Here is a 23,105-nt window from a genome sequence, read left to right as displayed (position 1 = left end):
GTGTGGAAGGGGCAGATTCAAGGGCAGTAAGCCCTTAGGGTTACCTGGACTGTAGCATTAAGCCTCCATCCATCCCAGGAACAGGGAGCAGTGCAGCAGCAGGGCCATGACACTTCAAAGGAGCCTGGAGCTCTGGTCACCCCTTTGAAATGCTGGGCTTGTGGCAACTGCCCCCTTTGTCACCCCTGGCTCATCAGCATGCCTGTGCATAGTAGAGAACGTATCTTGCCCTCCTGCTGCAAATGGCTGCAACTAACCCAGCACAGGGGACATAGAACCATAGGAATGGAGGAGCCCTCAGGAGGCCATCAAGTCTGACCCCTTACTGTCAGCAGGACCATCCTAACATACATATGACTTGAGCATACAGAATGATCCACTTCCATGGCCGTGGACACCGACAGATCCCCCTGTGTAATTAATTAAGCTTCAAAGCATTTCTGCGGAGTAGTACAACGTGGGGACACTGGGGTAAAGTGATTTGCCTGAGGTCACCAAGGGAACCCAGCAGTCCTGGCTCCACCAGCCGCTGGATAGGACCCCCCCCCCTCACCCACGCTACCAGGGGCTGCAGCCGACGCTTCAGCCCCTGCACTGACCCCGTGTGCTTTCCCCAACAGCTGTGAGGCCCAGAGAACTCCAACTCCCAGGAGGCCTTGCAGCAAACGTCACTGGAGGACGCCTATTGGTCAGTGGGGGTGAGCAGTGGGTTGATGATTGGCGGAATGCGCAGCAAGAGGGCCGAGGGGCAGCATGGCGGCGCGGAAGGCTGCTTTGGCAGTCTGCCTGGGTCTGTGCGGGCTGGTGTTGGTCCTGCTGGTGGTGTTGGTCCTGCGGGCCTACGTGTTCCGCCCGGCGCCGGGGCTGCAGCTCTGGGAGCGGCGCCCTGCCCTGCGCTTCCAGCTCAGCGCCCGCGACCGACAGGAGCTGAAGGAGGTGCTGAGAGGTGAAGGCGCCGGGACGGCGCGAGACCCGTCACTGGGGCACCCCGGCCCCCCTCGCTTCCCGCTACAGCCGTCAGAACCCCCCGCTACGCGCATCAGGGCACCCCGAAACCCCCTCCCGGGAACCCTGGCCCCCGTGATACCCTCCAGCTACACCCATCAGGGCCCCTGCAACAGTCCCTCCGTGGGCACCCCGGTAACCGCGCCTGTCCGGGGCAGCGAGAGTCAGGCTAGCGCCGCGGACGGGAGCGGGGAAATTGACCAGCGCAGCGGGGCTGGACAGTTTCCCCTCTCCTGTTTGCAGCGCTGGTCAGTTTCCTGTCACCGGGCTGCCTTTCTAATTTTGCCTCTAAATTCCTGTGTAATTGGTATATATTCTTCCTCTGTACTATGACCTAATTTCTATATTTTTACACAATTCCTTCATGATTTTTAAGTTATTCAAAATCTTGTAAAGCTAGCCTTGTCTCTTGCCACATTTCCTGTCTTTCCGATGCAGAGGAATAGTTTGCTCTTATGCCCTCAGTAATGTCCCTCTAAAAAATTGCCAGCTGTCTTTAGCTATTTTTCCTTACAGCCTTGCTTTCCACGGGACCTACCAGCTCTGTGAGTTTACTGAAGTTTCCCTAACTGAAATCCACTGTCTCTTTTTTGCTGTCCTCTCTACTACCACTCCTTAGGATCATGAACTCTTAGCTTTCCGTGATCACTTTCACCTAAGCTGCTTGCCACTTTCCAATTTTCAAACAGTTCCTACCCTATTTGTTAAAATAAAATCTAAAACTGCTTTCCTGTGGTATCTTTTTCTGCCTTCTTAAATTAAAAAATGGTCTCCAATGAATTCCAAGAACTTATTGGACTATCTGCCTTACTGTGTGCCTTGCAGACAGCCTGTCATATAGCAAGTGTATTTGTGCTGTCGGATAGAAAGACTGGCAGGAAACTCCTGGAGGGTTATATGAGTTACATTAGGATTGTAGAAAATCCAGCTAGAAGAACACTAGAGGCAGACATCAAACAATAGTTATAACTATTAATGTACTGTAGAGCAAAAGTTCTGTATTTTGTGTGTGGAATTATTACCTAGAAGATGAAAATGCTTTCTTAATTAAAGCCAAAAGTCCTTTAAAGAAACCCTTGGTGAAGCAGATAGGAGCAGACTCAGTGTGCGGCAGAATGAGCCACCATGGAGCAGCAGTATTTGGGGTAAAGGCTGACTTAGTTTAAACCAGTGTTCTCAGAAATCTGATGGAGCAACTCGCAGTTTGCAGTCAGCAAGATCCCATGAGATGCTAAGCCAGGCTGGTCAAATACCGGCTCGGGCTGGATCCAGTCCTCTAGGGTTAGTCCCTGGCAGGCCGCCACTATATTTTCCTGTGCCTTCCCAAGTATCGGCCAATTGCAGCTCTTGTCGGCTGTGAATGGTGATCTGTGGCCAATCGCCTGATATCTGTGGAGGTGCAGGCAAATATAGCAATGGTGGTCCACCAGGGAGTAACCTTGTGGGCTGCCACTTTTTTCTTGCTGGTCCCTGTGCTAAGGAGTTGAGTGTGCTCAGGCTTGAGCCTAAAAGTAATGTTTTTTGATTAGGAAGCTTTTTGAAAATGTAGGTGCAATTTTATTTGTATTCCCATCTGGTAATATACATTTAATTTTAAAACATTATGTTGACAAGAAATTAATCTTCACAATCCAGTGAAACGTAGTTTCTTCTACAGTGGTGTTCTACCAGTAGTGTTTTTAACAATACACAACCATTTAAAACGTAATGAGGAACACTCTATACGAAACTGCACAGGCATTAATCAGATAACTAAAGTGTACTTAATGAGATGACAATGTGGCCAGCTCTTTGAGGATACTCCTGCTGCTCTTCTATCTTCTTTCTTTACAGACTACAAAATACTTAGGATCTCTGTTTTTCTATCTATTCAAATTACTGTTAAAAGGACTGTCTGACTGATGAACATCACTGCTAATATCATCTACTTCATATTTTCTTTTAAGACGCCATCCAGATTGAAACAGTTTCCTTTTCTCCAGAGGAACAAAACATAACAGCCCTGGCAGAATTTGGGAATTATATTAAAAAAGGTACAGAATTTACATTCCTGCATTATCTACTGTATATTTGAGGGAGTGTGCCTGTCTGTGAGTCTTATCTGTTTATGAATTCCTCCTAAATGGTAAGAGCTAGGACCACCAAATTTGGTATACAGCTTCCTCTTATCATAGCTTAAGACAAGTTAAGAGTTTGGTTATGCCAGGAAAATGAGATGGGCCCAGAGTGGGATTGCTTCTCTTAACACTTTTCAGAAAAGAGACAATCACCAGGAAGATGAAAGGGGCTAGCTGGGTGTGGCTGTTCCCCACTGCCCCACAATATGGGACTAGCCTCCCACCCTCCCCAGGCACCCTTTAGAGAGGGTCGGGGAGGGGGGGTGAAGCTCGTCCCTCCCCTTCCCACTCCAGATTTGTACAGGAATTGGCTGGCTGTTCCTGTTCATTAGGGAGTGAGGGCAAAGTGCAGCGTTTGCTGAATTCCTCACTCTGTGTGGAGTGGGCAGGGAGCAGAGGAGCCTGGACCTGCTCTAGCCAGATGACATGCTCCTCTACCTGCTGCTGTGCCCATGGGAGTTGCAGCAGCCATGAAGAGGCGGCCTATGTACTGAATCCCTCATCCCCCGCTCATCCCAGAAATGAAGAAAAACAAAAATGTAATTGAGTGAAGGAACCAAACAACACTGGGTATATCTTCTAGTTTATTAATAAAAGGGGAGGAAGTTAGCAACAAAATTAATACAGGATGAACCTCTACTCCAGTGCACTCTGGTCTGATAACATCTGTGGTTCAGCATCATTTTAGCCAGCTAGTTATCTACTTATGAGTGTAGCCAAGTTTCCCGTGGGCCCATAAAATTTATTTACAACCACCAGCCCTGGCTCTATGTTCTGTGCCGTTACTCAGCTTTAATTTATCTTCTAAGCATCCAGTAAGCAGCAGAAGTGTTGGTAATGCTGCTAAGCCACATTGATCTTCCATGGTTCAGCAAATTTTCTGGTTCCACACCAGTCACCTCCCCAGGGTGCTGGACAAGAGGGGTTCAGCCTGTAGAAGGTATAGATTATGAGTATGATGGAATAGTTTGGTATAGCACTTTTTGTCTTGCTTTTTCTCAGAAGACAAGTGTATCACCACAGGGCCAAAAAGGGACCTGCAGTTCAACTGTGGTACATCCCCACTGATGGTAGAAATTGTACCATAGAGCACAGGTATTTTTTTTACCACCACATCACGGCCTAGCTCTGAACAGGGTTAGGCAATCTTGTGGTAAAAAAAACTTAAGCCTGTCTGAAGTTTCTGTCATCTGTTCACAGTGGTGGTGAATTACAGGCCCTGTTTCTCCCAAGAGAGATTGGGGCAGTCTGGTAAAGCTGTGTGAGGGAAGCTTGCTCATTGCTGCTTGCATCCTATCAAGCTTTGTGGTCTTGGTGCCATGCATGTTAAATTCCATATAGATGGTTTCCGTTAAGTGTAATGACAAAAGTCTGCTCAGAGATTCATATGATATTCCCAGTAGTTTCGGTAATGGAGTAGAAAAGTCTAGGCTGATTTTTTTTTCTCCTTTGTATATTTCCCTCTTCTTTTGAATTTATTTTCAGTCTTTCCAGCCGTATTTTCTGCCAAGTTCATTCAACATGAAATCATTGGGAACTACAGCCATCTCTTCACCATCCAGGGTTCTGACCCCCAGCTCACACCCTACATGCTACTTGCACACATGGATGTAGTCCCAGCTTCCCAAGATGGGTGGCTTGTCCCTCCTTTCTCTGCTGCAGAACTTGACGGTTTCATCTATGGACGAGGAACAGTGGACAACAAAAATTCTGCTATAGTATGTCTTCTCTGTCTCCTTATTTCAGAGAGTTGAAAACTGCAAAGGAATGTTTTTGTTTAGTGCCTGATAATTGACAGTTCCATAATTTTGTGATTTTGAGAACTTCTGTTCTCAAATTAAGAATGGTAGTAATAATTAACAATGGCAGTAATAAACCTGAAATGACTAAATGAAAATTAACTATTGCATCTGATGAGGCAAAGTGGATGACGATAAGACAGCAGAAATACAAACTAACCACACCTGGTTAAACAATTACTTCATTTTAGGAAGAAGAAAAAGAGATCAGACTGGAAAAATGCAAATGTTCATGGATTACAAAATTCACCTCCCTTGTTCTTATTTTTCTCTTTGTTCTTTAGTAATGTTTTTGTGTACAGAGTTAATCCTCATTAAGTAATAGCTTTGCTATAGTTAGTAAGAGCCATACAGTATGCAGTTTGGATGATATTTAAAGTCTGAAAATGTTGAATCAGACACAGAGAAACCAGTCGTGCTCACTTTGAAGTCAGCTGGAGTTTGCCACTGTCTCCGGTAGAAGTGAGATCAAGCCCATGCACAAGAATGTGATTATTGTGGGGAAGGAACAAGTTTTAAGCCATCTAGAAAAACTAGATGTGCACAAGTCCATGGGTCTGGATTTAATGCACTCAGGGTACTGAGGGAATTGGCGGAGGTCACTGCTGAACCTTTGGCCATTACCCTTGAACACTCTTGGAGATCAGGGGAGATACCGGATGACTGGAAGAAGGCAAACATAGTGCCCATCTTTAAAAAAGGAAAGAAGGACAATCCAGGGAACTATAGACCCGTCAGCCTTACCTCAATCCCTGGGAAAATAATGGAGGGAATCCTCAAGGAATCTGTTTTGGAGCACTTGGAAGAGGGGAAAATGATCAAAAGTAGCCAACATGGATTCACCAGGGGCAAGTCCTGCCTGACCAATCTGATTAGCTTCTATGATGAGGTAACAAGCTCTGTGGACATGGGGAAGTCAGTGGATGTGATATACCTTGACTTCAGCAAGGCTTTTGTTAACAGTCTCCCACAACATTCTTGTCCATAAGTTAAGGAAATATGGATTGGATCCTTGGACTATAAGATGGATAGAAAGCTGGCTTGATGGTCGGGCCCAACGGGTAGTGGTCAGTGGCTCAATATTTGGATGGTGGTCTGTTTCAAGCGTAGTGCCGCAAGGCTCAGTTCTGGGTCTGGTATTATTCAACATCTTTATTAATGACCTGGATGAGGGACTGGATTGCACCCTCAGCAAGTTTGCGGATGACACAAAACTAGGGGGAGAGGTAGATTCGTTGGAGGGTAGAGAGAGAATCCAGAGGGACCTGGATAAATTGGAGGACTGGGCCAAAAGACATCTGATGCAGTTCAATAAGGAGAAGTGTAGAGTCCTGCACCTGGGGCAGAAGAATCCCAAGCATTGTTACAGGCTGGGGACCGACTGGCTCAGCAGCAGTACGATGGAAAGGGACCTAGGGGTTATGGTGGATGAAAGGCTGGATATGAGTATACAGTGTGCCCTTGTAGCCAAGAAGGCTAACAGCATACTAGGGTGCATTAGGAGGAGCATTTTGAGCAGATCTAGAGAAGTAGTTATTCTTCTTTATTTGGCACTGGTGAGGCCACATCTGGAATATTGTGTCCAGTTTTGGATCCCCCCAGTATAAAAAGGATGTGGATTTGCTGGAGCAGGTTCAGTGAAGGGCAACAAAAATGATGAAGGGTCTGGAGCACAAGATCTATGAGGATAGGCTGAGGGATTTGGGCTTGTTTAGTTTACAGAAGAGAAGACTTAGAGGTGATTTAATAGCAGCCTTCAACTTCCTGAAGGGGAGCTCTAAAAAGGAGAGTGAGAAACTGTTCTCAGTGGTGTCAGATGGCAGAACAAGGAGTAATGGTCAGAAGTTGAAGAGGGAAAGGTGTCGGTTAGATATTAGGAAAAACTACTTCACCAGGCGGGTGGTGAAGCATTGGAATGCGTTGCCTAGAGAGGTGGTGGATTCTCCATCCCTTGAGGTTTTTATGTCCTGGCTGGACAAGGTGCTGGCTGGGATGACTTAGTCGGGGTTGATCCTGCTTGAAGCAGGGGGCTGGACTAGATGACCTCCTGAGGTCCCTTCCAGCCCTGTGATTCTGTGATCATCAACTAGATGGAGTAGGGGAAAAATAGTGAAACGAATTAAGCCTGCTTCAAGACTTTGCATGCACTGGATTTCCTGTACATCTTCATGTTTTTCACTATGTGAAATAGCTTTTCTGAGTAACCAACCTTAAAGAGTGACAGGACATAATGACTAATGTGCTGCTTCTATTCCACAGGGTATTCTGCAAGCTCTAGAGTTCTTGCTAAGAAGAGACTACAGACCTCTCAGGTCTTTCTATATTGGCATTGGACATGATGAAGAGGTATTTGTCTGTCTGTGTCTGTCTCTCTCATTTCCCCATAGTAGGATTCCAGGAGAGTCAATTGCCTGTATTGTCCTTATACTTAACTAAATCAACTTTCCAAGCATTACTTACTGTTAAACCCCCTGATAATTTTCTCACTATTGCACTGCCAAATCACTCTTGTGCATCACAGTTATAGGTATATATTACCAATTCAACTCTCAGTGACGTGGGCATTAGGGTTTTATTCAGTAGAAAGAGAGGAAATAAGTAAATCCATACTTTTCTTTGGTATTGCTTTCCTATGGCTGTCAGACATAAAAAGTACATTGCATGAGTGTAATGTGAAAATTCAGGTTATGAGCTATTTGACTGTTCTAGTTGAACAGTGTTATCTAACAGTCTTCATTAATGACATAGGGATAGAAATAGAGAATGGCAGGGGTATCTGAATTACCTATTCTCATAAAGATAAGAGGGATGTTCAGTGAAGTTGAAAGACAAGAAATGATAAAATTAAATACCTTTTTAAACAATGCCCAGTTGAACTGTAGAGTTCATTGCTGTGAGGCAGCACTAAGGTGTCTCATGAATAATGAGAACAATCTTCATTTGTGGTAAATTGGATTTAAACTCTCCTGCTTCAGAGTCTAAATAGCCATTAATTGACTGGGATTAGAAAGAAACCTTAAATGGTTATGTCATAATGCCCACTTTGGGGTTTCTTGCACCATCCTCATGTAGCACTGACCACCACCAGAGTCAGGATACTGTACTAGAAGGACTAGTTGTGCAATTCAGCATGGCAGTTCCTCTGATTTGGACTCTTGTAGGTAACTGGTCGTAAAGGAGCAAGGAAGATTGCAATGCTGCTAGAAGCTAGAGGAGTGAAGATTTCTTACCTGCTAGATGAGGGAAGCGTTATCTTAGATGGGTTCTTGGAGGGACTAAAGAAGCCAGTAGCACTGTAAGTAAGGAAAGCAGAGAATTTAACACAATGAGGCTGACCCCTGACTTTGTAGGTACGTCTAAGAGATTCTGATAGTTTGGACTAAGACCCTCTATGACATTTTAAAATGTGTCTTGCCAGCTGCCTTTTCTTCCTTGGTGAAGACATAGCTGATGAATTTATAGGGCTTTAGTGCTGATGAGTGGATTGCAATTTCTGTTCATCTCAGTGAAAATATACGTAAAAGCACATGCTAAGGCATGCATATTTAAGGACGAAGTATATTAACTTTTGTGTCTGTCTGTCTGTCTTCACTTCCTGTCAGACTTTCATTGCAGCCCTCAGTGTTGCCAAGATGGAACATCCTTAGCTAATGCATGGAGTGCTTGCCTGGAAAACCCACCCTTTTGTCTTCATCCTGCCAATGATTAACCACATTGTTGTCACACCTCCTTGTTTACTTGAGTACACAAGCTTGGCTAGGTTGTAGCTGAGTCACAAGGCTGTGGATGGGGATGCCCATAGTTGTACATAGCTTTTTTTCTCTAATTGCCCGTGTGTGTGTGTGTGGTTTTTTGTTTGTTTGTTTGTTTTTTTAAAGATAAAAACTCGGTACCTTTGGTACATAGTTGAGGCTTTGGCAGCAGAACCTGAGGCTTGTTCATCATTATGGCAATCCGTGTTTCAACCCTGACTGCTATTTGCTGGTGGCGAGAAAGGGCATGTAGTCAATGCTAGTTCTCTTTGAGTCAGCTGAGATAGCAATACTGACGTGTTAGTACTGAAGTGCGTAAACAACAAAAGTTTGTTCTTGCATGCAGCTTGTAAGCTTGGTTCATAGCTTTTCAGCAAGAATGCAAGGATGACCTTTTATCCTGAGTAGGAAAGAATGAGAAACTAAGATATTTGTTTGAGTTATGAATTCTGTCTCTTTCCTTCTGTGGCAGACAATCATCTGAAGACTTGGGATTCCGCTGTGACTTCACTGAAATAGGATAATTTAGGAAGCCATGTGATGACTCAGTTTGATGTATTTGTTATAAGAAGCAGGGGAAAGATAACTTCACACTAACAGGATTTGGAATTGGGATATAAAGAACTTGATGACAAAATGAACGTGATAAACACCAACACTATCAGACATTGTTGGTAGAAGGATCATTTCCAAGTACAGCATAGATGTTTCAGTTTTACAAATTTATGTCCTTCTCTAAAACTGCAGTTTAGTCTTTGTAGAGAGCATTCTGGTTATATTGCAGAACTGTAGTCAAAAAGAGAACTCCATAATCTTAGTGTTGGCTGTGGGATCATATAAAATTGATAAGTGCATGGGCCAGCTTCCCAGTGGAAAAATACAATACAGTAAACTCTTTCATATCCGGTGGGATAAGGAGGTTGCTGGATATTCAAATATTCTGAATAATAGAAAGGTATACCTAGCAATGCATAACACTAAAGAAAAACAAGGTTAGATATTAAGAAATAAACAAAAATGTATGCAGAGTACTTTATTTCCCTACAACAGTAGCATTGTACAATGTAGACTTACACTGTCTTTGCTGGATTAACTTTCACTACACTGTACTTATGGAAAACATGACTAAAATTTACTTACGGTTAAAGTGCCGGTTATTTGAAAGTTCTGGATGATAGAATGCCAGATATGAAAAAGTTTAGTGTACCTGTATATTGAAATATGAATGTAATTTAGCCTTAAGACACCAATTGGCCTTTCACAGCAAACAAGAATTAAAATGATGTCATTTAAGGTTTTAAAAACCATGCATAGGATATGTATATTTCCTGTTGTCAACTTTCAGAGGTATTTGTAATATTTTATTTTAATTGCCATGAAACTGTCTTGTTAGACTTAAACTAAAATTGTTTTTAAGACACTTGATGTGTCAGCAATACTGCAGCCATGGCAAAAAAACGGAAGCTAATTGCTTTCTGAGTACATGCACTGTGAGTCACACAGCAGTGCTGTCACAAGTAAGGTACTGCATCTGTGCAAGAGGAAGGGTTAGTTGTGTGATGGGAAATCTTCTCAGTGGGGAAAATAAGCCAAGACGATGGTGCCCCTACCACTGAGATTTGGCTTTAAGTGCTTTTTGTTTTTCTTGCTGCTGCTATTAGAGTATTTTTATTTAGTTCTAACAAACAAGCAAGTCAGTGCCTTCTGTCTACAATGTGTGGAGCCTAAGGAACTCTCTGTTTATGTAAAATTTGGAATTGGCTTAAAGTTGTTTCTTGTTCATCAGCATAGCGACTACAGAGAAGGGTGCAATTACTATGAAAGTCAGCGTGGATAAAGAGCCAGGTCATTCCTCTGCCCCCCCGAAGGAGACAAGTATTGGTATTCTTGCAGCAGCATTGTCCAGGTGAGAGTTTACCTGGCTGTGTAACAGACCTGAGACTGTCATGCAAAATCTCCTTAACAAACTTCACCAGTGTTCCTTGTAAGCTGTGCATTTGTGCGGCCGCTAAGGAGAGATTCAGGTGCCTCCCAAATGATATGCAGAGTGCACATAGCTAGGTTTTTTGTTTCTGCTGGTGGTGCACATTCACATGTGCTTCTGTGCATGTAAAAATACTCCACACATGGATGGAAAAAAATCTTCACATGTAAGGAAAAGATTAGAGGGAACATTGTTCAGCATACTGTGTATTTCTGGAAATGTCCACAATTGTTCTGTATGTTTAAAATGGAAGCTTATGACTCCTATAAATGTGCAGATATGCGATCTCTGGTAGAGAGGTTGTGGTCAGGGGAAAAGGGCATGGCTGGAGCCCTCTGAACATCAGCTACTACTCACTTCCTAGAGTTGTCCACAGGGACCCTAAAAAGCCAGGCATAAATGACAGCATCATAGGGACTGTTCAGACTTACCCCAGAGACCTCAGTACCACACATTAGCCCCAGAATTTTGGAATCTCCAAAAGTGACATGGAGCTATTTTTGTTCCCTCCTTTTGTTTATTGCCAAACTAGCTCTCCAAGAATCTTTCTTGACTATATCTGCTGCCTACAGTTGATTTCTATGAGGCAAATAAACATGACGGGATGTAAAAATGTAACTACTTGTAGGCACAGTAGCATTCCTGCTTCTCAGCTTCTCTATCCCAGTAGACACAGAATAGATTGATGGGGTCATGGGTGTTATTTTATAGACATGCATGAAATAAAAAGAGGCTTTATCTTCTGCCCTACCTTTTTTTTATAGATTTCCATATATCCCACAGTGTCCCTTTCCTACCATTGGCCGTGTCTACACTAGCCCCAAACTTCGAAATGGCCACGCAAATGGCCATTTTGAAGTTTACCAATGAAGCGCTGAAATGCATATTCAGCGCTTCATGAGCATGCGGGAGGCCGTGGTGCTTCAAAATTGACGCGGCTCGTCCTGACGGGGCTCCTTTTCGAAAGGACCCCGCCTACTTCAAAGTCCCCTTATTCCCATCTGCTCATAGGAATAAGAGGGCTTCGAAGTAGGCGGGGTTCTTTTGAAAAGGAGCCCTGTCGGGACGAGCCACGCTACTTAAATGGCGCGGTGTCAATTTCGAAGCGCCGTGGCCGCTCGCATGCTAATGAAGCGCTGAATATGCATTTCAGCGCTTCATTAGTAAACTTCGAAATGGCCATTTGTGTGGCCATTTCGAAGTTTGGGGCTAGTGTAGACATAGCCATTGAGAGCCAACTTTGGCTATCTCTTTCTTCTCCCCAAAAGGCTATCTTTGGATGAGACAGGGCTGCTCTGTAATTCAAGGTGAAAGCTTTTCTTAATTTGTGTGCTGAGAGAGACAGGTGGCTACATTGGCCAAATCCACGAATCAAAACACAAACTGTTTTTTGCAATAATGTAGGATGTTTTTGTTTTTAAATGCTCATTTGCTTTTTGTAGGCTGGAGCAGAATCCCATGCCCAATCTGTTTGGTTATGGGCCAGAAATAATGACTCTTGAGCATTTGGCTTCAGAGGTAAGGATTCATTAAAGCTTCATTCTCAAGTTTCACATTACTAATTAAAAGTATCGCCAAACATGTAATACCTAAGGAGTTTGTTTCCTAGTCTCTGTTCAAATGGCTTTACTTAAAAAGGAGAATTCAAAGCATAAGTGCAGTAGTTCTCCCTCTGCAGCATCTTTCTTATACAAAGCAGTAATCCATTAACCTTGCATCCTGCCACTGAGTAGTGCCATCACCCTAGTCTCTAAAACTGGAATTTTAATAATTGATCACTTTTTTTTTTTCTTGTCACTTAGTTCAGTTTTCCTCTCAATATTGTCATGACCAACCTGTGGCTATTCTCACCTATAATCAGCAGGTAAGGGAATACACCCTCTTTAACACTCTCAGCCTCTGTCCCCGCAGAAGCATGGGAACCAGTGTCTATGTTAAGCGCTTTAGTCCTATTGGTTTCTTGCCAATAAGCTTGGTCTTTCCTGAAAGTCAGCCATCCTACATCTCAGTTTCTCAGATTGTAAAACCTTTACCTTGCTTTAATTAATAACTGAAACCTACTTTTTCTACTGTAACTGCTGTGCTAATGCATGGGTCTGTCTCTAATCAATGTCATTCTCACTTTTGTTGTATTTATGTCTTCTATAAATTGTAAATGCAGCTCCTTTTGAAAACTTATTTTCATGCAGAATTTACGAGCTGAAGCCTTCTACTAATGCCTTAGTTCGGACCACAACAGCAATCACCATGTTGAATGCAGGAATCAAGGTAGTGTCATGTACATTTGATTTTTCCTGCAGGTAGCATGAGGAGAGCACCCATATTATTTAGAAAGGTGGTTCCTGCATACTGCTAGATGTACTTGCTAGTCTCCTCTTACACTTAATTTTAAACTCATCCTTTATACTAGGCCTTCATGCTCTGCCAGTCTCACTCACTGAAGTAGAGTCCAGTTCAAGCCTTAGGGTTTACAGGAGAAAATTACTTAATTCAGGTCAATATTTGTTATCCAGTTCTTTCTAAACTGGTGTGGAAAATGGTTTAAGAGCTAATGCAGACAAGATAAAAACTATTTTCAACCCCATTATACAAGGCATGATTGAGACTTTGGTCCAACTGTTGTCAGCAACAGGACAACTTCCTACTATGGATGGGCTTTCATCCCATGATTACTGATAAATAGGTGAAGTTAAGCAGAATAGTTGAGAACTGTAGCTCTAAAACACGGGAGAGAGCAATTAATAGTTTGGCTACTTTGTCCTGGGATGTGACCTTTACTGATAAGGGTAGCTTGCCTAGAAAACAAGATATAATAGGTAAGCAGTGACACTGAGTGGTGAGAAGAGAAATAACATGTTGTTTTCTTTGTCTTACTGTTTTTGTTCAAAGACTGTAACAGGCATGACAGTGCAAAATATTTTGTAGAAAACTGGCAATTATGTATTTGTGCCTTTGCTGTTAAGTGATGTACATGGGTCATGACTTGTGTACTTTGGGGAACCAGACTCAGTGATAACAGTATATTTTTGGAAAAGTGACATCAGATAAATTAAGTATTAGAGGGGTAGCTGAGTTAGTCTGTATCTTCAAAAACAACAAGAAGTCCTGTGGCACCTTATAGACTAACAGGTATTCTGGAACATAAGCTTTTGTGGGCAAAGACTTGATTCATGTTAAAAAAGAGAGAAAACTGTATGCCCTTTCTCGCATAGAGAAAATGTTCTAAATGAAAAGTGCCTATTTCTTATATAATTACATGTGTTGTAAATTACTGACATTTACAGTGATAAACTAGTGGAAAGTTTGAGCCTTTTTTTCAGTGGGCACTGGTTCAGATCAAAAGCTATCAACTCTGGAACAGCATAAGCACACATTTAAACCTTTTGATAGCTGTGCTTATCCAGATGATGCCATATTACAATGATAGCTCTGTGATTGTCCTTTAATTCTGCTTATGGCTTTCTCTGTATGCTGGAGCCTCTTCTTTTCCTCTAGACCAATGTCATCCCATCTTCAGCAAAAGCAGTTGTGAATTTTCGGATTCACCCATCACAAAAGGTTGCGGAGGTACTGTGTCTACATGTTATATTTGTGTTCACCTGTTTTTTTTCTACTGTGACATTTGTCACTCATGTCATTTACTTAACAGTCCTATGCCTTTGACAAGGGCAGGTTTTGACCCTTCTGGAGATGGCAGACTTTCCTCTCTTTTGTGGCCCTTATCATGTCTCTGCCACCTTCCACACTGAGCTGTTGTAATACACTGCATTTAGGGTTTCCATAGCAGACCCCTCAGATGCTTCAGCTAGTCAAAAATACCTGGCTGCATTTTGCAAGTGACAGATGTGAGCATGTAATATCTGTACTCTGTGTTAGCTTCCTTTATGCTTCCACATGCAAGTCAAGGGATTGGTTGTCTTTCGTAAATCCCTTAGTGTAATGACATTAGGCCATGTGAGAATACCTTATCCCCTGTTGCAGCAGGTCTCTTCCATCAGAAAGCTTTGTTTGTCTGTTCCCAAGTTTAGTCTAGGGGAAGAGAGTGTTGTGCAATTAGCAGTCGGTCAGGGACAAAGTTTTCAAAGTTTTTCTTCCCTTTGAGGACACAGCACAAGATGCATATTGTCCACTATGACTTTTCCATTATTTGGACCAGTCACCAGGGGAGATTATCCCTTTGGGCCAGTTATTTGCTTTAATGTTTGTTAGATGTGCCAGATATCACAGCAGTGAAGAAAGCGGAATGAGGAATGTTCTCAGTGGCTTGTTCTACAGGACCCTTTATGAAGATTCATTTGGGATTCTAAACACCACCTTCTAAATATGGAGAACTTGAGACAGCCCAGATTCTGAGGGACATCCTATGAAACATCTACGTGCAGCTATATTAAATAGCCTGTGGAAGTCCCTCTGGCTTCAGGGCAACACATGGACCAATGGCTCCCACACTTATCACCACCTTAAAAATTGTGAAGCAAATTGATGAAATATTAAGCTTGCATACTGCCAATGGCATATGGTAATCCATGGTTTGGGAGCCATGCTGTGGATCATTAATGCTTACATACTAGTATCAAGGCTTTTATCTTCTGTCATGTGCAGCCACTAGAAGGTGACCAGACCTCTCATTTGGTTAGGTCTGACAGTCCATCCCATAGCAAACAGACATAGCCTATTTTCTATAAATAAATCAATCCCCTCTCTCTGGACAAAGATCATGAAAAGAAGCTTCTTCTGTATTCTGTTCTCTTGACTGGTCAAGCTACACAGTGGTGTATTCCTTTGGTGCATTCCCTTTTGTACTGTCAGGGTTAAAGAAGGCCTTTTGAAGCAGTGACCCATAAGTGATTGCCTTGTAAGTACTTGGACCTTTAATGCCAGGAGCACATCCTGGAAGAGGAAAACAGACTTCCAGCATGAGGCCACTACAGGTTCCCTGTCCTGATAGCATTCTTCTTCTGGAGCCATAGCTAGCAGTTCATTTATAAGGCAAGCCTTGAAGATGGCACTGAGGCAGTCATCCACAAAGAAAACTCTCATTCACTTGGCTCATTTGGGTATATCCACAGGTGCTAGAGATAGTCAAAAACACTATTGCTGATGATAGAGTGAAGATAGATCTAGAGGAAGCCTTTGACCCACTCCCTGTCAGCCCCTGGGATAATCATGCCTTTGGAGTCCAGATTTTCCGAAGAACGCTACTGGATGTTTTCTCTGATAACATCAGCGTAGCTCCAGGTAACAGCACACACGTGATGATTATTGTTTCCTCTTACGTTTCTACATTCCTGTGGGCCCCACCACCACCTCATGTGCTTTATTATCATTTCTGTGTTCCTCCACCAGCTGTCAATGATTGGAAACAGCTGTTGTTCCCTCTCCTGTTAGGTTCCATCACTCTGCTGTAAACTGGTGGGGGCGGGGGGGGCGGCTCAGGATTTATGGTGGAAATTTAAAAGGAAAAAACCCCAGGAAATTGGCAAAACAATGAACGTTGAATTCAGTTTCCATGAAAAGTGTACCAGAGAATCTGTTTGGGGTTGTAAGGAGCGGTGGAGGAGGTGGTCTCATTTTAGCTCTTCAATTTGTACTCCATGACTGAACTCCCTGAACGAGGGTTCCCCAAAAGGACAGAGCTAAGCTGTTGAGTGGTGGCAGATGACAGAACAAGGAGCAATGGTCTCAAGTTGCGGTGGAGAGCTAGGTTGGATATTGGGAAAATCTATTTCACTAAGAGGGTGGTGAAGCCCTGGAATGGGTTATCCAGGAAGGTGGTGGGATCTCCACCTAACCCTGGTTGGGATGATTGAGCTGGGGTTAGTCCTCCTTTGAGCAGGAAGTTAAACTAGATGTCCTCCTGAGGTTTCTTCCAAATTGAATCTTCTATGATTCTTTGACTGACAAACCCATCTCTCTTCTGTGCTACACTCTGCTGTTTAAAGCCCTTTTCATGCAAGTTGTTCCACAGTGGTGCTGCACAGCTTATGGGGTAGGGATATAAGCTTGAAACTGACACAGAAGAATAAGAGCCTGATCCTGACAGATGCTGGAGACTGCAGCTCCCATTGAAGTCATTATGGGATGATGCTCAACAGCTCTTGTTGAAAGAAGAGTTCCAGCATTCTTTATTTCCTGTGCTGACATGTGAACAATGATTTGTGTTCAAAGTGCTTTAGGGCTGTGTAAAAATGCAACATCGGGAGAGCCTTTTTCCTTAACAGCTGATTGCTTGCATTTGTAGTGAAACAAGCTTACTCATGCGTTTGTTTTCCAGGTATTTGTATTGGAAACACAGACAGCCGGCACTTCACTAATCTCACAGATGCCATTTATCGATTTAACCCCGTGGTCTTTAGACCAGATGATGTACCCAGGTATTGTATTTTGCTAGGGTGGGGACTATCGTCAAACAAAATTAGTATGTGCTGGCCTAGAGTCTGAAACCCAACTTTGTATGTGTGCTGTCAGACTCAGAGGCCACCCGTTTCCTGCAGACTTGGGTGCTGCACACTCAGCGTGAGAACTGTGGGAGAGAGTTCGTCCCAGTTCTTCTAGTTAAAAGGTAGACAGGTCCTGATTCCCACATCCCTTCCAGTGGGACAGCCGCACTTGCAGAGTTGACTACAGTTCTAGTGGGAAGCACTTGTTCAGTATGCATGTCTACATGCCAGCACACACCAGGCCCTCCCACTTCATAAGCTCTTTAAAGCTGGGAATCTTGTGAATACAAAAGTGTTACTATGCTAGGAGTTCATTCACTCGCTAGTGCAATCTTATCTTCCGTATGAGTGGAACTGAAATAGTCGCCAAGTACTCAGGTAGCTGTTCTGCGTTTGGACTCAAAGGGCCTGTAGTATGTCAGTGTAGGGACGTGGGTGCTAACCATGCTCCCACTTTCCTACCCTACCTACTCATCCCCTGACCTTACCCCTGTGTTCTGACCTTAGAATCAGTAAGCCAGCCCTGCTGGGTTCTGGGACAGTTCTTGCTTACCAGGACCATCCCCAGGCATACGCAAAATACGCAGCTGTGCAGGACCCCAAAAAATTAGGGACACCCAATTTTAAGTGCCTCTATGTAGTTGTGTGCTTACACACAGCTCTGTCATCTCTGCCAGCTACTTCCTCTCCACCCAGCAGAGGACATGCCTGCTCCCTTCATCCCACATGCTCCTCTTTGCCAGCAGCCAGCCACTAACTGAGGGTGTCCCTCCTGCCACACTGGAGGCACAGAGAAGCCCTCAGGAGAAGCCAGGCAGGGATGTGGGGGGTTCAGTTTTATATGGCCCCATAAGTTGTAACTATGACCCTGTTGCTTAGAGTGCACTCTTTTGTAGACTTATTTGTCTCATGCCATTTTCTACTTACGTCCTGACATTCCTGAGCCTTTATGAAGAGAACTGGGGAACTGGACACTGGGCTGGGTTGTCAGTTCCTGTGCCAGGTAGCTCATGCATATTGTAATGAGGAATATTCTTCTCACTTTAACAGAGTCCATGGGTTGAATGAGAGGATCTCCATTGAGGGCTATGAGAAACAAGTGGAGTTTCTCTACCAGCTGATTCAGAACTCTGATAACAATGAGCTCTCAGACCCTCACATCAAGTCCCACGAGCTCTAAGACAAAAGAAATAGAGAGGAGCCGCTCTCAAGGTGAAACATGGGATGGTAGTGACTTGGGGTATACGAAGGAGCTACTTATTGGCATGGCACTGTTCTGGAAGTAGGTTATTGCAGATGGTGATTTGCATAGAGATGAAAAGCAACAAAGCTCCTCTTGGCAAATATAAAGCCTGCCAAAAAGTAAAGGGAAACTTGAAGTGTCAGAAGAGAATTGGAACAGTGGAAGAAACCTCAGTTCTTCGCACCACTTCATCTGTCTAGTGTCACGTGCAGTCATTTAATGGTAATATTGAGGGAACGTGCTGTGGGATGGATGGACCTTGATGGGAGGGGAATGTTAAGAAGACACAGAACAAGCACAACTTGGAAAAACTGGTGGAAACAGCCAGAGGGATTTATTTCCTGAAAATATCCTTCTCCTTTCTTAAGTCTACTCTGTCACTGTACCATGAAATTCATCCCTGTGGAAGGGGAAGTGCAAGGCCTAGGCACCAGAGGAATTAAATTAGTATTAAAGTGGGGCCTGTACTTTGTCCAAGCCTTCTAAATGGGTAAATTTCTTCCAAATGTGTGGTTATATGTACTCCTAAAACACTAAAGCACCAATATGCACTGTGCTGAGCTGAGTTCAATGGAAGCTCAAGCCTTTGAGCACTTTGCAACATCAAGCCCCAGAAGCGTAAAAACCTTGGTGCTGTGCACTTTAATGATATTATTACATGTAGGGTGACCATATGCCCCATTTGGGCTGGTGCAGTCCCTTTCTCAGCACTGCCCCTGCTGTCCTGATTTTTATTGGCAAAAGTGGGCATTTGTCCCCATTGCTCTGGCCAGCTGACGATCCATTTTTCCTTCTCTATGTCAAACTAAGCAAACCCAATTCTTTCACTTGTCCCTCAGGTCATGTTTTCTAGACGTTTATTCATTTTTGTTGCTCTTCTCTGGACCTTCTGCAGTTTCTCCAAATCTTACTTGAAATGGGGTGCCCAGAACCAGACACAATACTCCAGTTCAGGCCTAATCCATGCAGAGTTGAATGGAAGAATTACTTCCCATGTCTTCATTATGACATGCCTGTTTGTGCATCCCAGAATGACATTCGGTAACTTTGCAACCATGTGACACTGTTGACTCACAGTTAGTTTGTGGTCCGCTATGACCCCTAAATCCCTTTCTGCAGTATTCCTTCCGAGACAGTTGCTTCCCATTTTGTATGTGTAAAACAAATTGTTCTTTCCCATATGGAGTATTTAGCACTTGTCCTTATTGAACTTCATCCTGTTTACCTCAGATCATTTCTTCAGCTTCTCCAGACCATTTTGAATTATAATCCTATCCTCCAAAGCACTGGCCACCCCAGCTTGGTATCCCAGAGACTCTCACCAAGTCTGTCTCCTATGTCTGTCTCAACCTCAGTCCGAGTGTATACTTTTCAATACATAAGGCAACACTTCCTCTCTTTTTTTGCCTACCTGTCCTTCCTGAGCAAGCTGTACACTTCTATACCAATATTCCAATCATGTGTATTATCCCACCAAGTCTCTGTGTGATACCAAGATTGGCATAGCTGTGTTTACTTACTAGCATTTCAAGTTCTTCCTGCTTATTACCCATACTACTTCCATTTGTATACAGAGGACTAAGGTGCTGATTTGGTTCTGGCCCCTGTTCTGCCTTTTTTTTCTTTATCCCTGCTACTACAGACCATGCTCACTCCCACAAATCCCGCCCCCTCAAAATTCCTGACCCATCTCTCAGATCTCCATGTTTCTTGCTTACCTGTGGACTTTGGTCACCTGCCCACGTCAAACCTAGTTTAAAGCCCTCCTCAATAAGTTCGCCAATGTATGTCCAAACGCTCTCTTCCCCTCTCTGTATAGGTGGACCACCATCTCTGCTTAGCAGCCCTTCTTGGAAGAGCATCCTGTGATCAAGGAAGCCAAAGCCCTCTGAGAAACACCATCTACAGCCAGGTATTCACCTACGGGATACATCTGTCTCTGCGTGGGAGGATCAAAGAGAACATCACCTGAGCCCGAAACTCAAGAGATGTTAGCAACGTGCTGCAAAGGCCATAGGATTGTATAACTTCTCTTTAACCCTCCCTGTACATTTACTGCCAGTGGGCATTTCAGAAAAGACTAGTCTGAAGCCTTTTCCAGGGGGTTGGTTTTCTGAAGGTGAGTGTTTAGCACTTTCTGAAATTCCACTTATGGGATCTCCCAGTCACCAGACATTTAAAAATCTTGGTCATAGTTCTTAAAAAAATCTGAGATTTAATTACATTGCTCCAACTGGTGGTGGACCACGGGGTGGTAATAACTGCCTTTGATTGCTTTTCCCCTTTGCTATTGCTGTTAAATATTTCTGCCTCTCTTTTGTAAGCTCCAGAGGCACTATATGATTGTGGTGATGAAATTATGAATGGCAGTTTTAAGTAACTCATCCATGGTCATCCATTTTTCTTTGACACTGAATAAGTTGGATACCCAGAAATACAACTTCTCCTTCATCTTCAGTTTTCTCTTGCTAACTTGTGTCTAGGTAGTGCAGAATGATTCCAGTCCCCTTCCAGGGCAGGGGGAGCTGAGAAGAATTTGCACCAGAAATGGGGCTCTAGCATACTAAAGCTCTGACTTACACTAGCATTTTTCAGGCAATCTCCCACCTTGCTCCAATACTGATGGCAGCTTTAGACAGGCCATCTAACACTGCATGCTTTGCACTCATGCACCCATTATTGTTATTACCCAGAGACCCAGAAAGAGACTGCCAAAAAATTGCTCAGTTGACCTGGGTTAAGCAGTCTTATTTTATGCTATTGCAAACATGATCATTTTCACACCACTTTCCATTAGTAAACAGTTGCCAATAAGGAGCATATGATCCAGATGCTATGTCCAAGTGGAAATAGGGTGAAAACCCTAACATGCACTAACAACACAGGCTACACAATGCTGCAAACAAGGTAGTGCCTTCCTGCTGCAGTGCTCTGCAGATGTGTGTCGAATTGTGCACCGCAATAGAAAGTGTAAAAGTGTACTTTTGGTGAAGAATGTATTGGAATATGATGTGGTACAGTGAAGTATCATCTTGGAAAACATTAAATAATTAAACTGATTTTGTATTTTCCTTAGCAATCTCTGCTTACATGCACACTGGGATTTTTTTTTTGCAAGAGATATACTAAAAATTAATTTTTCTGTTAAAAGTAAGACACGCTCTTGATTTGAAGCTAAAAAAATGGGATTGGAGATTATGTCCTAATCTCTATTTAATAATCTAACAAGAACGTATAATTAATTGCAGGGAAGAGATTCATGTCTTCTACACATGGGTCTTTACCAGAACAAGTCAAAATTTCCATCAAAACGAAAAATTTTGCCAAAACAGGAAAAAAAGCAGATTTTTCCAAACAACGCTCATTTCCCCTGCCTGGTGCCCTCCTTTCTAGGCCAAGCCTGTGTCAATTAATTTTGTCTGTGTCCTCCCATAAAACTTGTTAGGGTCTGCCTTAATATCGAGCAGGATTTGCTACTTCAGTGACAGAAGATTCCCCTTGACTTCAACATTCCCAGTGAGATAGGTAGCAACATGTCTTTAATCAACCATCTCTCTCTTCTGTGCTACGCCTTGGCTGGCTTTAGAAGAAACCGGTTGTACTTGGAATGCCAGCTCTCAAGCAAGGAGTCTGCCACCCCAAACTGACCTTTCACAAGCTATCTGTGTGACTTGAATAAAACACAGTGACACAGCTTTTCCCATGAAACCTCTTTGCCCATTGAAGTATCAGGCTGTAGCTAAAACACAGACTCGAACCAACCAGGAGCCCTCAGCAAGAGGTCTGTAGTGTCTGTTACACCAGTTGAGTCCCATCCACCCTCATTTTTCCGCAGTAGAGATCTGCAGCGTGATGGGCGCCATGGACACCTAATCCAAACAGTGATTTCATAGCTTATGTGGTGTTGGGAGCACCTTTGTGTGGGAAACCACCTCAATTATCACACTCAGTTCTGGGCACAGTTGCCATTTGCAATGGCATGGGTGGCCATGGTTTCAAGCAGAGGGAGAGCTGCATCAGTACACTGTGGCACACTGCAGTTTTGCCAATTTACGTTAGAGGTTTTTGCCAATGTAGCTGCGACAATCTGCAGTCACACATAAGCAAGGCCTCAGAGATGGAGACAGACCACCTCCACTGCTGGTTCTGAGACACCAAGCTGCAGCACCGTTTAACTGCACAGGAGTTGTCATGTTTCAAAGGGGAAGATTAAGAACTGTAAAAGCCATAATCACTCTCAGCATTCTGTAAAGGACCCCCAGATCCAAAATGTCCCCATTGATTTGTTTGGAAAGGAGTGGAGAAAATGAAGAGGCTTTGTTAAGTCCTCAAGGGCTGGGGTGTTCACTAGGTAGCCTATTGGTTCTTCTGTGCCCACCCTGCCTTGTGTGGACCTCTCCCCACTCTTCCCTTTCTAAAGTGGGGAAGCACCTTTGGCTCTCCCCAGGATCTGGCCCTCTTTGCAGTGGGCATGCAACCAAGTCAGATAATTGTGGAATGTTAAATGAGGTTAATGTAAATAAAAGACCAGTTCCCAGCCAGACTTCTCAAAAGACTTGACACTTCATGGCACATACTTCAACTTAATTTGTAAGCAGGGAACAGGCTATGGTCCTTCAGTGATCTGTGGGTCTGCAGAACTCAGCCTCTGGGTTTACAAACTTGATCAGGGCCTCACAAACACCCATCTGCGGTAAGACAGGTAAGTGCCTTCCCATTTGACAGAGATATAGCTGTACAGAGGCCTGCCTCTGGTAACTCTTAT

General features: G+C 43.6%; 1 protein-coding gene across 1 annotated transcript; it reads left to right on the top strand.

Moving 5' to 3' along the window:
* The first annotated feature begins 747 nt into the window (after positions 1-747).
* On the top strand, positions 748-21,399 carry PM20D1 (peptidase M20 domain containing 1). Its single transcript, XM_074977566.1, has 14 exons — positions 748-946; positions 2,952-3,038; positions 4,608-4,840; positions 7,181-7,267; positions 8,083-8,216; positions 10,460-10,579; positions 12,100-12,175; positions 12,460-12,521; positions 12,847-12,925; positions 14,153-14,224; positions 15,727-15,895; positions 16,932-17,031; positions 18,148-18,309; positions 20,160-21,399. The coding sequence occupies exons 1-13, from the start codon at positions 754-756 to the stop codon at positions 18,275-18,277; spliced, it is 1,542 nt and encodes a 513-aa protein (XP_074833667.1). The 5' UTR covers positions 748-753; the 3' UTR covers positions 18,278-18,309; positions 20,160-21,399.
* The last annotated feature ends 1,706 nt before the right edge of the window (positions 21,400-23,105 follow it).

The sequence above is a fragment of the Carettochelys insculpta genome, chromosome 26 (assembly GCF_033958435.1).
Source record: "Carettochelys insculpta isolate YL-2023 chromosome 26, ASM3395843v1, whole genome shotgun sequence".
Taxonomy (NCBI): domain Eukaryota; kingdom Metazoa; phylum Chordata; order Testudines; family Carettochelyidae; genus Carettochelys; species Carettochelys insculpta.
The sequence above is the reverse complement of the archived record's forward strand: the minus strand, read 5'-3'. Positions and strand labels throughout refer to the sequence as shown.

Bases quoted from the DNA above. Each gene is read 5' to 3' on its own strand.
- PM20D1 (XM_074977566.1), top strand. From the start codon at position 754: ATGGCGGCGCGGAAGGCTGCTTTGGCAGTCTGCCTGGGTCTGTGCGGG. The intron at 7,268-8,082 runs GTATTTGTCTGT...GGACTCTTGTAG, and splicing joins GCATTGGACATGATGAAGAG to GTAACTGGTCGTAAAGGAGC. The intron at 8,217-10,459 runs GTAAGTAAGGAA...CTTGTTCATCAG, and splicing joins CTAAAGAAGCCAGTAGCACT to CATAGCGACTACAGAGAAGG.